Genomic DNA, 16,966 nt, shown 5'->3' with positions numbered 1-16,966 from the left:
TGTAGCAGGCTAAACTTTCTGTGAGGTTTTGCAGTGACGACTAGGGGGGAGGGGGAGGGGGAGGGGGGCATTCCAAGCAAAAAATATTTGATAATCACTGGGAACTATGCGATTGTTATTCAAAGAATGGAGGGAGTCTTTTGTGCACTCTCTCTGTTGTAGGAAATGGAGGATCGCCCTCCTGCTACATGACGAGCATCGACAAGAAACGAAGAAGACGCCAGCTTTGTTTGGACGTTAGGCCAGAACCGTCCCACAGACACGTGCTGACACCATAACAACTAAAAACAGTGGCCATTTTTCATTTTGACCGAGTCAAATGACCACAGCTAAAAGTTCAATGTCCTAGTATTGTCCTTCTATATTTCCATACCCTGTACACTGTCGATCCCTTTTGCAGTGTTAAAAAAAAAAAAAAAAAAAACGTTATATATAGATTTTCTGTTTAACTAAATGCATGCAGCCAGTCGATGTTGTTCTCTAGAGCGGACATCAACATTCAATTCCTCAATAAGTGAATTGACACAAGAATTATCAGCAACTATGTTGATATCGCCTCAGTTATTTAAGCAGAAATACAAAACATTCCTGACACGCAGCTTCTAAATAGACCCCCCGGACATGTTGACTTGTGTAAGTAGGAAACGCACAGGTGTTACGCTTAGTTTATACGCCAGGAAATGATGTAATTAAGGCAGCTTGGTTGTGCACCTTTTTGAATTTTGTAACTGGGCACGAGACTGTCGCAAACAGTTCACTGATAAAAGCACCGTTTACATGTCTAGGGATATCGACAAGGCCCATTCACTGTTAAATGCTAAATAAACATGTGGTCTAAAAATCTTTATGAGTATATATTTTGCCAGTCAAATCAAATTGTTGAATACATTGCTTAAGTTGAATGAGGAGGAGTTCAATCATCACACAGAGGACTGAGGATGCTCCTTTTGCTGGCAGCAGGATTGAATAGAGGATGATCTCACACACACACACACACACACACACACACACACACACACACACACACACACACACACACACACACACACACACACACACACACACACACACACACACACACACACACACACACACACACACACACACACACACACACACACACACACACACACACGTAAATGACTGAGGAGGAGAGACTACATGACTATATTATACATCTGACCATAGAACTCTAATGCATCTCTCTTAATGGATTCAACAGAGTGCTCATTCAGTTTAAAGCATCACCTCACTGCAGCACACAGTGGATTAAATTCAACTTTCTAGCCGGGAAGACGGTAATATCCAGACGGCACATTATGTAGGACTCGATTTCAAAAAAATGTCCCTTAATTTAGAAGTACATACATTTGTGTTTATCCCCACTCATGTCACAATTATCTCTGTGATAGATGCGATGACTTCCTACATGGGGCTTTGTGTCCAACATTTACAGGCGAGATGTTTTTATAAATGAGCCCGGGCAAGAAAACAAATGTACCCTTGTCTGACATCAACCTGGTGAAGTCGTGTGTGTGTGTGTGTGTGTGTGTGTGTGTGTGTGTGTGTGTGTGTGTGTGTGTGTGTGTGTGTGTGTGTGTGTGTGTGTGTGTGTGTGTGTGTGTGAGCTGAGTGAGGTGCTGCTGCAGGTGTTTACTGTGTTTCCCTGATGAGTCCTGCTGGTGGGGAGACCGAGAAGCTCTGCTGCTGAGCCAACAGGTTCTCTTCAGGGATCTGCCAAGTGCTTTTAAAGGTACCAGGAGGAACATTGTACAACATCTGCACATTACTCTTAAAAAAAAAAATTAAAAAAAGAGGGAAAGGGGGGGGCGCCCTGAAGACTTGGGGGTTTAGGGCGCCAACCATAAACCTCAAGGTCTTCAGTTTGAGTCTAGCTGTGGACTTTTGTTTCATGTCATTCTCCATTTCTTTCTTCTCTCATGTCCCATCATTCACCAGAGGCAAGCAAAAACCACAAAAATACTTACCAATAAAATGTAAACAAACAAAACATCCTTTTTAAGAGCTCAAGGAGACATCTAGAATACGTCTTGTTTTGTCTGACCAACTTTCCGAAACCCAAAGATATTTCATTTAAAATGATAGAAAACAGAAAAGAGGGGAACAGAGAATGATTGTCGGTTTACCTTCATGAAAGAGCTAAACGTTTAGTTTAGGAGCCATTCTCTCAATTGACCCACGGATTGAAAAGTTTCAGCAATGACACCAACCTATCCTGACCTGGGTGATACAGGGCTCGGCAGTAACAGTTGCTAGGTTGCCACTGGTACACCCACTGATGGGCGGATGAGCGACCCCATGTTTATCATTAAGCTGACGTATAACTGCATAGTGTCTTAAAATACTCAAAACATAAGTGACTAGGATTTTTGACAACCAAAACCTGATGCCTGGTTGCTGGTCTGAGGTTGTCAGACCAGCAACTACGTTTTAAAAGTTAAGAGTTGAGCCACGCGATACACATTTAATTACACTTATACTGTATGTGTTTCTGTTGGAAAATATGACTGTTTAAGGGACTCTAAGGATATTCACAGGACTGGTAAATTTTCCTACATTATTTTCTACTTTTAAGGATATAATTTCACAGTAAAAGAAATGAAAGCCACAAAGTACGTTGTTAAAATACAAAGCGATGTAATCCCCTGGGGTTCGGCTGAGATACATTCTCCGCCAGCGATACAGCATGTTTGTAACACTCTCAGATGGAGAAAGTGCTTTCTCAGTAACGTACAAGGCAGGGAAAACATTATAATTAATTTCAAACCCCCCTCTAATAGGGTGTAATAAGAGGTTTAGGCGTTCAGACGGAAGCCTGATGGTCCTCATTGTGTGGCAAATGCAGACGGTTAACCCGGGATTGTGAAATACCAACAAAATCACCACGTTTCCTCTTAAACCAATTATATACAAGAACCTTTTACGGTTATCTCCAGTGCGTAAGTAGAGATAATGCTATTGTAATTAACCTGAAATTAATACGACAGCAGCTGAGCTGGTAGAGAGGAAAGCCCCAGCTCTCTCTCTCTCTCCCTCCCTCCCTCCCTTCCTCCCTGGTAGGACCAGATTTCTCCTCCCTCTGACTGGAAACAAGCAGGAAATGCCACTTGAGATTATTACTGTATCACAATAGACGGGGGGCCTTTCCAGTAGGCCAGAAGGAAACACGGACACTTTTTATGGCTACAGGAAGATTAACAATACCTAATTTTTTTTAAAAAAAAAAAAAAAGAAAAGAAAAGGATAAGGTAAACAGAGAAAAGAAACCGTGCAGAAATATAATAGCATGCAGATAGAGGTAAAGGGAGGAGCAGGTGGAGAAAACCAATGTGCCAGGTTTGGATTCCAACTGCAGTGATACCTTTTGGCTCCGAAACAAGCCTCGGGACACAATCTAACGCAGGGCAAATAACCCAGCTTCCCTTGCTTCTGCAGAGCCTTTAATTGAGAAAAAAATCATCTCCCCCCCAATACAACAGGGAGAGAGAGAGAGAGAGAGAGAGAGCAGAGCATAGCTCATTACGGGGCAATGAGCAAGGCTTTCCACACAGAGATTCTCACGCTGGTTGTTATTTGTGGAGGTATTGCGAGTATCTGCGTCGGCTCTTTTTTTTTTGCACAAACATCTCACGAGCTTCAGAATGAATATGAAACACTTTCAGGAAAAGTTATACTCAAGAAATTGGGAAGGATTAACATATTTTAACTCCAGCAAATGCATCGTTTGTTAAACAATGGGAACAGATCACAAGGTCGTATTCATGCCTCACACTCCGACACACAGGAGCAGTGATTTGGCAGAATCCACACAGATTAGCCTTTTGCACGGCAAAGAAGTAGCTAATTATTTTCTTGCCCCGTGTTACATCTCTTGTGAAACGCATCCTAATGAGAGCATAATTACCTTCAAAAATGTTTAAAAGAAAACTCTGCGACTGACTCAGCGAGTTTACTTTGAAACATCTATGGTGGAACTTTGCCAAAAAATGTGTCTCCACTGACTGACACATTGGTTGACTTTCATCAGACGGTATTCTCTGCATCTAGTAGTGCAGGTGGAGTAAAAAAAGCAGCCGCGTGCAACAGGAAACGCCTCGGACCTGTTCTTCATGCTGTTATTTATAGTGGTGAGGCTGAGGCTTTGTGTTCTACTGAAGCAGAAGTCACACCAGCAGTGACGAGAGAGCAGCGTGACATCATCAATACTGTGAACTGTCCGACAGAAAAAAGAAGAAGGTCGGGAAGATCAGTAATCATGTAAGAAAAAGGTTGACATCACAAGTCATTTACATAAAGTGTGTATATAGTTTACCCAGGGTACCCTTTATTCGGTTTATACTGTTTTTTAAAGAAATAACTGTTTGATAAGTGGACTCGGGCTTAAACAGTGTGAACCCTTTCTGAATGAATGACTGTTGGATACATTTACTGGCTGAATGAATCAGAGTATCAACTGCAAATGAAAGTTGATTCCATCTTTTTTCAAACAAAGCAACAGTTTACTCAGTTTAGATTCCATTAGTCTACATCTGCAGAAACACAGACATAAAAAAAAAAGGGAAAAACTGCATTTGTGGAATAATAATTTCCTTATTAAAAAAAAAAAAAAAAAAAAACATGTACTACCTCAACAATTGTTTTATTTAATAGGCTAACTTAATTGGAGTAGCTGCCGCGCCAGAAGTGAGCTCAAGAAAACAATTTGCAGGAGGAAGGGAAATAAAAAGAAAAAAAAAAAACCACACAGTATGCATCTAATGATGCATTTATATTTCTGTTGCGGTGTTTGCAGAGCCTTATTTGTTTTGTTTGCTTTCAGTATCTCATAAGTTATATGACAAGGTAGCACTTGTGGTTTCGCAAATGACTGTTGAGCCAGTAATACCAATCACCATTACTTCTGAAACGTTTAAAGCATGCCTAAGCTGTTCCGATAAAGTAAAATAAAGAAAATGAATTAAAAAAAATATATATATATTTTACTTTATCGGAACAGCTTAGTCTTCTATACTAGAAGACCCCTTTAATAATTGTCACTATTCATTTGCATGAAACTCAAAGTAAGTCTGCAAAATAGTCTTGCATAAAAATGATAACTACTGTAATAAACACGTTTTGGTGTCATCACCTGAACTGTATACTTGACCGTAGAAAAAAAATGCTTGAATGTGCTCAGGCTGTTTTCAACCTATGTTGAATTTTATGCCTGTTCAGTAGAGCCGAAACTATTTTTGGTAATTGATTTATCATTTAAGTCACAGCTTTAGAGAAAGAGTTATGGCCATTATGCACTATTTTTCCAGACGTTTTACAGATCGAAATTAATCAAAGAAGTAATTGACTAATCGATAATGAGAATGAAACGTAGCTGGATTTGTGTATTACTTTGACTGACCTCGTTGTATTCAAATACAGAAGAGGGTTTCAGTTTTAAAAGTTCAGGTAGACAATGTGATGGCCAGATGAAAATTCATTCCATGTCTGCAGAATCTTGTCATAGTCTTTTTTTTTTTTTTTTGGTTTGTTTTTTTAAACAAAAGGCAGACTGAGGTGTCAGCTATGAGACGACTACATCTGAATCCCCAAAGGTTGATCACAGAGTAGAGCTGCCACTCAACAAAAATATAAAAAGCTGCCTCCGTGGACCCAACATCTGAACTGCAGAGCTCTGACTTTATCAAGTATTTAGCCACACACACACAAACACACACACACACACACACACACAAACACACACAAATACACAAAAGGCCATTTCATCAAATGCCAGCCGCACTGAAAGGCTGGCTCTATCTGCACGTGGCAATCCCAGCCCCGTCTGCAGCCACAATCAATGACTGACATCTCCATTACAAGCACCCGGAAAAAACAAAACCCACGGGACATTTTAAAAAGGTGACAAATGCAACATTGATATGGGCTGCAGTTGATATTAATGCTGACATTAATGTTGACTGTGATTTCTGCCATTTATGGATTACAAAACCCAAAAGCCAAAACATTAAAATACCTAGAAAAGATAACTCTGGGGACGTTTACTTATGCAAAATAAATATGTTGAACGGAGAATGTATTTCAGTTTATGGGACTTTAATAACAGCTCGCATGTCGAGTTGCTTCTCCTTAAGCTACGCATCCACCCCAAGTCTTCTGAGGTACCTAGGAAGTGAGCCGGTCCTTTTAGCTCACGCTTGACCCTCAGCACTAGACAGGTCGCCCGGTGTCAGCTCGCCCACTGGCAGCCTGGCACGGCCTCAGCTCAGCTGCAGGCCCTTCGCTCTGGTAGAATAAAGCCTCATCCGGAGCGGTCAGAATACTAAATACAGACGGAGTTTACAGCCTCGTACTCACCGCCAACTCTTTCCTCTAGGTTTTAATTCCAGGACATTAAACTTTGTTTCCATTAAGCATTTGTGCAGTTTATTCTCTCTTAAAATGTGTATCCTATGTAGGAAAATGTAATCTTAATAAATGTTATATTTGACAAGTAAAATCTATTTACGTTGCCAATTGATATTTCTTATGATAATTTCTATATTAAGAGCTTTTTTTATGCTCACTGTTTATTTTATTTTATTTTTGTCTTGCTATGACTGAAGTGTTACATGTTCTGAATGAAAATATAATAATAATAAATAAAATTATACAAAATAAAATAAAATAAATACAAATGTTTCTGGCTGAGTACCTTAAATGTCACTCACATTTAAAAATATATATTGATAACTTGTATGCAAGGGGGGGAAAAAAACCCATTATAATAGTTCCTAATCTATCCTCCAACAAGTGAACAATTATCTTTAGCACGGCTACTGGTCATCTATAATTAAACTGATCAGGAGACAAGAAAAGAAGGAGGCTTTCCTGCCATTTGATTTGTCGTTCTAACTCATTGCACACCCTGATTGACTTATGGCTCCACTTACTCCTTTATATTAGATTATAATAAAGGCACTCAAATTACTATGGTGGAAAATGTCATGGTTCCTTTGTCCCCATATTTCAAGGGCTATATGGGCTTTGTTTTAATAATCTACAAGGAATTTCTAGTGACTATTACTTTAGATGAAAGTGTTCAGACGTTAAACTAAGCTGAAGTTCATGAATATGAACCATCGACTTCATGCAGCCCTGTAAAGTGACTCCCTGATATAATATGGCAGTTCTTATATATATTAATTTCATCCAGCCAAATATAAATTATGTAATAACTAAAGTCTACATCAGTGACCTTTGTTTCACATTGACTTGTTACACACCATTAGCCATCTGTCAAGCTAGCAGAAGCAGCACAGCAGGACTCCTTTCAGACAATGAACAAGCTGCTTGGCCCGTCTACAATCAATACTCAGGGTACCGGAGGCCGCCAGGCTGTGTAGCCGAGCAATAGGAAAGTCCCACGCCAGTCACTGGCTCACACGGCATCATCACTCATGGTCAACCCGGATGCGTTTGTTTGTTTGTTTGTTTGTTTGTTTGTTTGTTTGTTTGTTTGTTTGTTTGTTTGTTTGTCCTTCTCTTCTTCATGACTCGCTGACTTTGACATACCCCTAAGAAGGATCATCACCGTACACCGTAGTTGTCATGGAGGTTTCGGTCAAACCTCAATGTGTCACCTTTCACTGCAAAGTCTGTTTGCTCTTTTAAGTCAAATTGTGTCGCTGCGTGCAGCTGTAACCGAAGGCAACCAAACGACTAACTGAGGAACTAGGAGTCCTTTAATGGTTAAGCTGAAAGAGGCGAAATCTGTTTTCTTGGTATCTTCTCGGTGAGATGGCACAAGGAAAGGTTTGCTCTAAAAGAGTACTACAGGTTTAAACTAGAGCTCTGATTGGGCCAAAGATATTCAGGCCCGACTCTACAGGAACCTGCATAGTTTTTAGCCTGACCTGAGCCCGATAACAGCAATAGTTTTAAGCCAGAGCCCGATCAGAAACACAAATTTCCATTGTAAAAAATTTAAAGATAAATATGTAAAAAAGTTTACTTCAAGCTAAAGTCAACTATTGTCTGTTAGTTAACAGATATTTGTCACACGGTGTCCGACGTGTGCATTCTCTAACGGAATATTCAACACAACACAAAAACTGTCGCACAGAAAATGAGGTCTGCATAAATTATTTTTAAAAAACACACTGGGAAATTGGTGAGAATCAAAGCTCTCGTCTCAACAACATATTTCTGTGTCCTATTATGTAGAGTGACATTTTGTAAAAAAAAAAAACTAAACATGCGGGCTACATACTGATGACGTTTTGTCAGCACCAACCAGCCGCTCCTGAAGTTACAGTACAAAAGCAGGAAACAAGGACCGAGGAAAAGAAGTCCTTAGAAAGGAAACAGTTGTGATTTCACAGAACGTTGACTCGTTTTTTTTATTCATGACATTGAATTTTCCGCACTCTTCAGATTTACTTGTTCTCCGTCACTGAAGCAAGCTGCACATCGTGTTGTCAAAAAGGTTAAACTTTCTAGCTTTGTAAAAAAGCCGTGGTTCCAAAAACTGGTTGAAAAGGCATTCAGAGTTAGTAGTCAAGAGAGACAAATCTAATTTCTCACCTGTGCACATCCGAGGTCAACTTGTTCACAATCGCTTCACTCTTCCTTTTTTTCCCCCCCTCCTTCTCATCTCAACACTGTCACTTAAAACGAGATGTAGAATTTTTCCAGCTTTGCCTGAGCGGTGAGCCAAAAAAGGGAAAAGTGTGGATCCACTTAGCTATGCGCTGATTAAATAGGCCAGCTGTCATTTGTCTTAGCCACCATCTCACACAGCGAGCCACTGGGAGCTGTACTATTGGAACGGCCTCGCCAAGCAGCGCGGCCCATAGCTGATATAGGATTCCCTTTCAGAATGAATAATAGCAAAGTCATACTGACCTCCAAAAGAGAGACGAGGAGGATGAACGCAAGACTGAGACAGCTAAGCAGACTATATAGTAATAACACATCAGACACCAAAGGTAACCCGCGGGGGGGAATATGACTCAAACTAGGTGTGAATCATAAGGTTTAGCACACAGCTAGCTCAAAGTTTTACAGATGTCTATGCAGAGTTGGCAAAACAGAAAGAAGAAGATGTTTGTTTACAGATCAGCTCAATAAGTGCAGCACGGTTGTATTAAATGGAAAAAGGGAAACTAGAGCAGGATGAGTTCCCCAGGCAAAAAAACAAATAATCCCAACGCCATGATGCCCAAACTCATAAAATTGCAAATAAATGGTGTTAGCGTAACGTTAAGGCTCGCACACACTTCTCACAGTCGGGACTTAATAAGAAAACACTTCCCACGTTATCAAAACATTGCCACACGAAACATATTGGTCGCCACGCCGAAGGACGTGCCAGACGAAAGAAATATCACACCGTGGCGTTGTGCATCCTATAATTTTATCACCTCCCTCTGCTCGCAAAAGACAAGCAATTTCTGTTTGTAGCATGTTTATTTATGAGCAAAAGGCGGCTGCTCATAAACACCACCTGGCTGTAACACACCGAACAAAAGATGAAACCGTTTGTTTCCCTCCTGACAAGACAAAATCACCTCTCCTCTGATTGTCTCCACGGTGTCTCCTTCCTCCTCCTCCTTCCTCCTCCTCCTCCTTCCTATTAATCAGCTGCTTTATATCACTCCAGTAAAAAGGCACTCTGTCTCCGATTTTTGTCAGCTCGACTTTTTTCCTTTAGACAAAGTTTAAGTGCAGGGAGAGAGAAATCAGGTGTCTTCTACTACACCCGTGTAGTTAACATCGTTGAATGTCTGCTTATGTCAGAATTAATAGCTACTAAATCTGAAAGCGATGAGCCGCACTTTTTCCCCGCTTTTCATATATACAAGGCTTTTACTGAATGAAAAGGAATGAAAAGGACTCCCTGCGTATATAACCAAGAAGTAAACTGATAAAAAAAAAGCTATGACACAAATTTCACTTTCCCATATTTTAAACAAAATAGCTTCACCCAGGCTGAGAGAGAAGTGTTAAATAGGAGGCAGGGAGTTAAACGCACATGGTTTATGTAGTAACAGAGCCTGTGTTTTAATTGCAACCATATCTGTGAGCTTGCTGCACTTGTAGGTGGGAGATGGATTTCTTGGGTGCAGTGGGCGGTGGTGGTGGGGGCGGGGGGGGCTTCACAAATTACTAACGGGCTCAGTCGAGAGACAAAGTCTCACTGCGCCTCTATTTTCTGCTCCCAATGTGTCACTCACCGCTAACCTGTTCCAAATGAGAGCTGTCTGGGGTTGTCAGTCTGCCACACACACACCAGTTTAAAGATATGAATCATAGCCACACCAGATGCCTGTAATGTTTAGGGCTCAGTGTTTATTTGTGTGCGTCCAATTGTCCTCTTAGATAATCTGCGAGTTTGTGATCTGACCCACAGGAAGCAGTATTTCCATACCGTCCAAAACCACAACTGCAAGCCGGGGAAAAAAAGCAAAACGTCCAAATGTATTTTGTTCAATCGTAGCATTTTCTATGATCTGAGCTATGTTAGATTACTTAAAGCTTAATTACAAATGGAAGCGCATTGAGAGGTGGAAAACATATCTTCTGACAGCACACGCTCACGAGGGTGAAGTCAAGTCTCAACAGCGACGTGTAGATACAGTAAATAGTCCTGTTGCTTTAGTGTTCCCTGGTTCTCTTTCCAAAACCACATCTCTCTTAAGGAACAGCAACATCACGATGAAACAGAATTAATGAGACAACACTTGAAATTTGCATGAAAAAAGTATTTCTGCTTAATTCATCACTGAACCGAGACGGCTCAGAAACATTTCCCAGAAGCCCTGTTGAATCACTTTCGAGATGCCGAAAGAAAAACGAGCCGGGGCTGGTTGGCATTTGACAAGAGAACAACTGTGTGATGAAATTAACAAATGATTTTAGTATTTGTTTGATGGATGGATCGACATACTCCTCTTTTATGCTAAATTAGTCCCTGAGCCAAAAAAAACTCGACTTCCATTCAAAGTTAGTCAATAATTCTTTCTTTGTGCCTCGTGAATGACGATGAATGTCAATTCACAAGATCAGCCGAGTTCAATCCGGGCTGATAGGCAGCATTCTGAACATGCCAGTGGAAGTGAAGACATTGTTGGAGAAGGAGGTGGAGCTGCATCCCTCAGGGTAACAATTATCCTGAGAAACAATGTAAAAAGCAATAAAGTTTTTTTGCCTCTGGTGGGATGAGGAGGATTCTAGATGCATTAAGAACATGAGTTTCCACAAATCAAGTCATGGTGCTCGCTCACATACCAAAACTTTTGTTCAGTGGGAAGAAGTCTTACAACATCAACGGATGAATGCATGCCAGTGATGGTGAAATATTCAGAATATTTCAAATGAGTAAAACAATGTGAGAGTAGAAGTTAGTGTAAGTAGAAGTAGAGTTTCCAGAGTAAAAGTACTCATTATGCAGAAGAATAGCCCCTGTGAGTGATGTATTGTTATATATTATCATTAACTAGTACTGTTTCATTTTAAGATACAAAGTAAAAGGTGTACAGTACCAGACACACCTTCTCATTCAATGGTTATTCTTTATTCTATATTTTTACATTGTAGATTAATATTGAAGACATCCAAACTATGAAGGAACACATATGGAATTATGTGGTAAACAAACAAATGCTCAACAAACCAGAATATGTTTTATATTTTAGATTCTTCAAAGTAGTTGAATGAGAAGGTGTGTCCAAACTTTGGACTGATTTAGTAACATTACACTATTGCTTTTCACTAAAACACGGAAGGCTGGGCATTCCTCACTACAGCCGTCTAGGGCGTGGCAGTATTGATAAAATCAAAACATTTTTGATCCAATATTTTGATATCACCATCACTGTATATGAAGAACTAAAAAGGTGGTGTGACAAGATTTTGGATGTAATGAAATTACTTTAAAATGGGCAATAGGATATTTGAAGCACATCTACTGCCTCCCGGCCGCTCTCACCATGGAGACGGCTTAGCAATCTGCTAGAAGCTAACGGTGCTAACAGTGCTAGCGGTGCAGGCAGCAGCAACAGTTATCGGCTGTAACCAGCATGGGCTAGCCGGTGCAGCACGCTCACATGCAGTAACATGTGTTAAAAGTCATGCACCGTCAGCCCAACTACGTCAACAAAGCTCAGAAAACAACACACACAGAGAGGGAGAGCCATTTCATCACTTCTCGATACCTTTATATGGTAAAAAGGTTTTTGCTGACAATTTTTAATGCTCTAAATTTTGAATTTAGCACCTTTGAAAAGAAAATCAATTCTATCATGGATACGATGGCATTCAGGTTTGATTTCACTCAGGTAGAGGAGCTTCATAACAGTGTCAAATTGTGCCAAACAACTACAGTATAATACAGCTTTTAAGAAAAGGAAAATGTACATCTAAGTTACATCGTAATGAGTGCTGAACCGATTAACTACTTTCAATATTTTTTTATAATTGTTCAAAACGTCTATGCCTTTGCCGCTATTTTCCAACAATGTATAGACGAAACAAGTAATATCTGAAAAAAACAAAACAGAAAAAAGACAGTTTTTTCAATAATAAAAGTAATCTGTAGTTACAGCCATAATCATGATGTTACGATGACGTCAAAGATGATGATTTTGTCTTATGTCACAACTTTGACATACAACTACTAAACTACAACAAGCCATTTAGGTTCACTGAAGAGCTCTTGTGATATCGCTAAAGCCAAGTTGCTGGTGAGGCCTTTGGTTGCCACACAGAGGATCATAACGACCAGCAGAACCTACAAAAAGCAGTGGGGACAAGCAAAACCATGAATATTTCATGGGTTTGTGGTTGTTGGGTTTTTTTTTTTGCAGTTATTACTGCGACACAAATCTAATATGGTTCAATTTCCAATATTGGTTGTTGTTGCGAGCAATACTGTGCAAAGCATTGCTTCCACAATCATCCACTGTAGTGTGAATCTACCGGTATGATAACAGAGCCCTTTATTATCACCGCTTTGCTCTATGTAAGAAGACATTTATTATTAATACTGCTTTGAAAACACTAAAAGGAGACGGTTTTCTTACGTACACTAATAAAGCCATGGGGCCATTATGAGAGTAGTAAATGGGATGACAAAAGTTTGGGCTGAAAACAGGAATAGGTCCACAGTGAGCATAAGAGGTCTCTCAGAGTGCTCATTAGTGCTACTTGGTCAAAACATACAAAATTAAAAGTGCAATGGCGGTGCACCCCATCAGACCTCTGCAGCTGCCTCTCTTCCTGCTAATGGCTCGTCCAGCCTTGCATTCAGCGAGACCTTCCACTTTTTTTTAAATCTCATGTATATTTGAGAATATACCCAGGCAATCATTAGCATCAGAGTGGCATACTTCTCTCTCACACACACTCTCACACACTCACACACTCACACACACACACTAATGTAAACCACATCAGCTCAGGAGACCGCGGGCTCGTGTAGCGTGGACTGGACTGGGAAAAACAACAGAGCTCATTTGAGAAGCTGTGGTCTGAGATGACAATCGGAGCTTTTTGGTGTAACCTGCTGAACTCATCCATCAATCAGCATCAGCATCCTTCATACCGCTGCGAGCCCCTCACCGCACTAATGGCATCAGCGTGCATGTGGCGGGGTACGTTTGCACACGTTAAAAATAACAATCCATTGGAGTAAAACCAGATTCTACGAGAAAATACGTTTGATTTTCTAAATAATGACTGAACCAGGATGTTTTAAAGGATCCACAAAAAAAAAAAATCAGGATTATATCCATTTCAAGCATTCATGCACAGCTTACCCGTGTTACTCTCGTATTTCACACTATCCATTTACAAGTCCATCAAAGTTAAATATCCTGCAGCCCGTCTCCAATATACCATGCTTTAAAAGGGTTTTCTGGCTATCTTTCCATCATCAGAGCGGTTTATGAGGTAGTTTTCCAGTTCCTTTATGGACAATCCATCAATTCTCAACTCTTTTAAAAGAAAAAAAATCAACCAACATGTGAATTATCTGCTGTGTAAACATTTACAGAAATGTATTTAAAAACAATTACATCTAAGGCGCCAAGTGAACTAACAGACTTTGTGGTCCCCCTGGGGGCCACAATTAAAAGAAATGAAACTCTGCGGTTTGACAACAATTTACATCAATCCTTGAGATTAAATGGTTTTATCAGCCTCTGCAGAAAAGTAGCAGTGCTGAACAAGCTGTCAGTAAAAAACATAATAAATATTCATGTCTGGTAAATGTTGCACCTAAAGTATTGTTCTCATAGAAACATTTTATATAACTTCAGTAACACAAGTAGCAGATACTTTGTGTAGTGGAAGCTAAACGGACACAGTGTTTTTCTCAGGACAGGGTTTTCCTGCTTTTAAAGCAGTTGAGGAAGTGACAAAAAATAAAATAAAATAAAATAAAATAAATAACCAAAAGACTCTCCCCGCGTGGAAGGCGGGAGGAGTAAACACAAAACAAACATGCAACACAAAAAAAAAAAAGTTACAAGTTAGTCGCATTAGTTTGCAACAAAGTAGCCAGCGGAGGCCCCGTGACACAGGAAACACAGCTACAACTAGGCGCGCCTCTAACAATTCCCAATCCACACACACACACACACACACACACACACACACACACACACACACACACACACAGAGTCCTCCTCACAATAGACAGACATTCCTTGTTTTGCGTTTCATGCAAAAAACAAAAAGGCAATTTCCCCTCTACACGCGAGATTTGCATTCACACAGTAACACCGCAAATCAAATCCCACGAGAAGACACACAGCTTCTCTATTCACAAATCTTTTCCCCCAAAACTTGTGCAATCTGAGCGCAGAGACGAGCTAACGATGGAGCATGCAAGTTTTCTTTTTGTGTGTGTGTGTGTGTGTGTGTGTGTTTTTACGTACCAACACCGTACTTTTCCTTCTTCGTGGGCACCCAGCGAGACATTGTCCGTGTCGAGGCTTCTCCTCCCCCGCACGGAGGTGTCTCCTAGGCCTGGTTGGAGCAAAGAAAAAGGTCCAGGTGTGACCTCTGGTTTTTTATGCGGACTTTTCTTCAGTTTTCTCTGAGCTTTGGGGAGACACTCCGAGCAGCCATTTTTTTTTCCACCAGTGACAGGACGCTCCGCAAGGGGGAGGAAGGGAACGCAACTTTTTTTTCTTTCTCCTCTCCCCCGGTAGGCGTCCATACAGCAGGAGTCCCGCTAAACTTTCACTGCTGGTTATACCGAGGCGGAAACAGACATGACTAATGAAAAGTTTTTTTTTGGTTTTCTTTTTTCATGAATTCATCAATAGGAGCATATTATTAAAAACATATCCAAAAGTGACTGCTTGGTCCTACATCCACTAAGACAAATATTACCCAGAGAATCATTTTTATTCATATGCATCACTTTTAAAATAAGCCCATTAAAAGTTGTAGGGTATTAGTTATTTAAAAACATAAAGATTTTAGTCTGTCTTGCTATATTAAGCTTAAAATACACAAAACACAGATATCCAAAGCAAAGAGCACAGATTCAATAGAGTGTGGGATTAATATATATGACCATTAAAATAACAAAATTGCTTTTTATTTATTTACATGAACATATAACTGTTGGGGTTGTCAATAATATCATTTCCCAATTTACTCAGCTTGAAATAAATAAATAGTAACTAACCACTCACATTATTAAAAACATATCCAAAAGTGACCGCTTGGTCCTACATCCACTAAGACAAATATTACCCAGAGAATCATTTTTGCTGTTTTTTTTTATTCATATGCATCACTTTTAAAATAAGGCCATTAAAAGTTGTAGGGTATTAGTTATTTAAAAACATAAAGATTTTAGTCTGTCTTGGTATATTAAGCTTAAAATACACAAAACACAGATATCCAAAGCAAAGAGCACAGATTCAATAGAGTGTGGGATTAATATATATGACCATTAAAATAACAAAATTGCTTTTTATTTATTTACATGAACATATAACTGTTGGGGTTGTCAATAATATCATTTCCCAATTTACTCAGCTTGAAATAAATATATAAATAAATAGTAACTAACCACTCACATTATTAAAAACATATCCAAAAGTGACCGCTTGGTCCTACATCCACTAAGACAAATATTACCCAGAGAATCATTTTTGCTGTTTTTTTTTTATTCATATGCATCACTTTTAAAATAAGGCCATTAAAAGTTGTAGGGTATTAGTTATTTAAAAACATAAAGATTTTAGTCTGTCTTGCTATATTAAGCTTAAAATACACAAAACACAGATATCCAAAACAAAGAGCACAGATTCAATAGAGTGTGGGATTAATATATATGACCATTCAAATAAGAAAATTAAAATATAAACTTATTATACTAAAATCATTTTTGCTTTTATTATTCATATGCATCACTTTTAGAATGAGCCTACTAAAAGTTGTAGTGTACTAGTTATTTAAAAACATAAAGAAAAATAATAGTTATTGATTTTAGTCTGTCTTGCTATGTTAAGATACATAATACACAATACATCAAACACAGATATCCAAAACAAAGAGCACAGATTCAATAGAGTGTGGGATTAATATATATGACCATTCAAATAAGAAAATAAAAATATAAACTTATTATACTATAGCAATGGAAGACACACACAAAGAAAAGACAAGTATATGTAGAAATAAGTCAAACATAAGGTGGGGTTTGAATATGATGCATTCAGTAGGCCTACAATTAGTTATAATGTGGACAAAATTGCTTTTTATTTATTTACAGGAACATATAACTGTTGGGGTTGTCAATAATATAATTTCCCCATTTACTCAGCTTGAAATAAATATATAAATAAATAGTAACTAACCACTCACATTATTAAAAACGTAACCAAAAGTGACCGCTTGGTCCTGATCCACTAAGACAAATATTACCCAGAAAATCATTTTTGCTTTT

At 39.2% G+C, this 16,966-nt stretch overlaps 1 protein-coding gene across 2 annotated transcripts in view; it reads right to left on the bottom strand.

Annotated features, from left to right (window-relative positions):
• Positions 1-15,240, bottom strand: part of dock1 (dedicator of cytokinesis 1) — a 175,369-nt gene extending 160,129 nt beyond the window's left edge. For both annotated transcript variants that reach the window (XM_054598615.1, XM_054598616.1), the window contains exon 1: positions 14,937-15,240. In XM_054598615.1, the coding sequence (XP_054454590.1) occupies positions 14,937-14,979 (43 nt within the window). In that variant the 5' untranslated portion in view covers positions 14,980-15,240. The remainder of the gene's footprint in view (positions 1-14,936) is intronic.
• Between the last annotated feature and the right edge of the window lie 1,726 nt (positions 15,241-16,966).

The sequence above is a fragment of the Anoplopoma fimbria genome, chromosome 5, assembly GCF_027596085.1.
Source record: "Anoplopoma fimbria isolate UVic2021 breed Golden Eagle Sablefish chromosome 5, Afim_UVic_2022, whole genome shotgun sequence".
NCBI classification, from domain to species: Eukaryota; Metazoa; Chordata; class Actinopteri; order Perciformes; family Anoplopomatidae; genus Anoplopoma; species Anoplopoma fimbria.
Note: the sequence above shows the minus strand (reverse complement) of the source record. Positions and strands in the feature narration are given on the sequence as shown.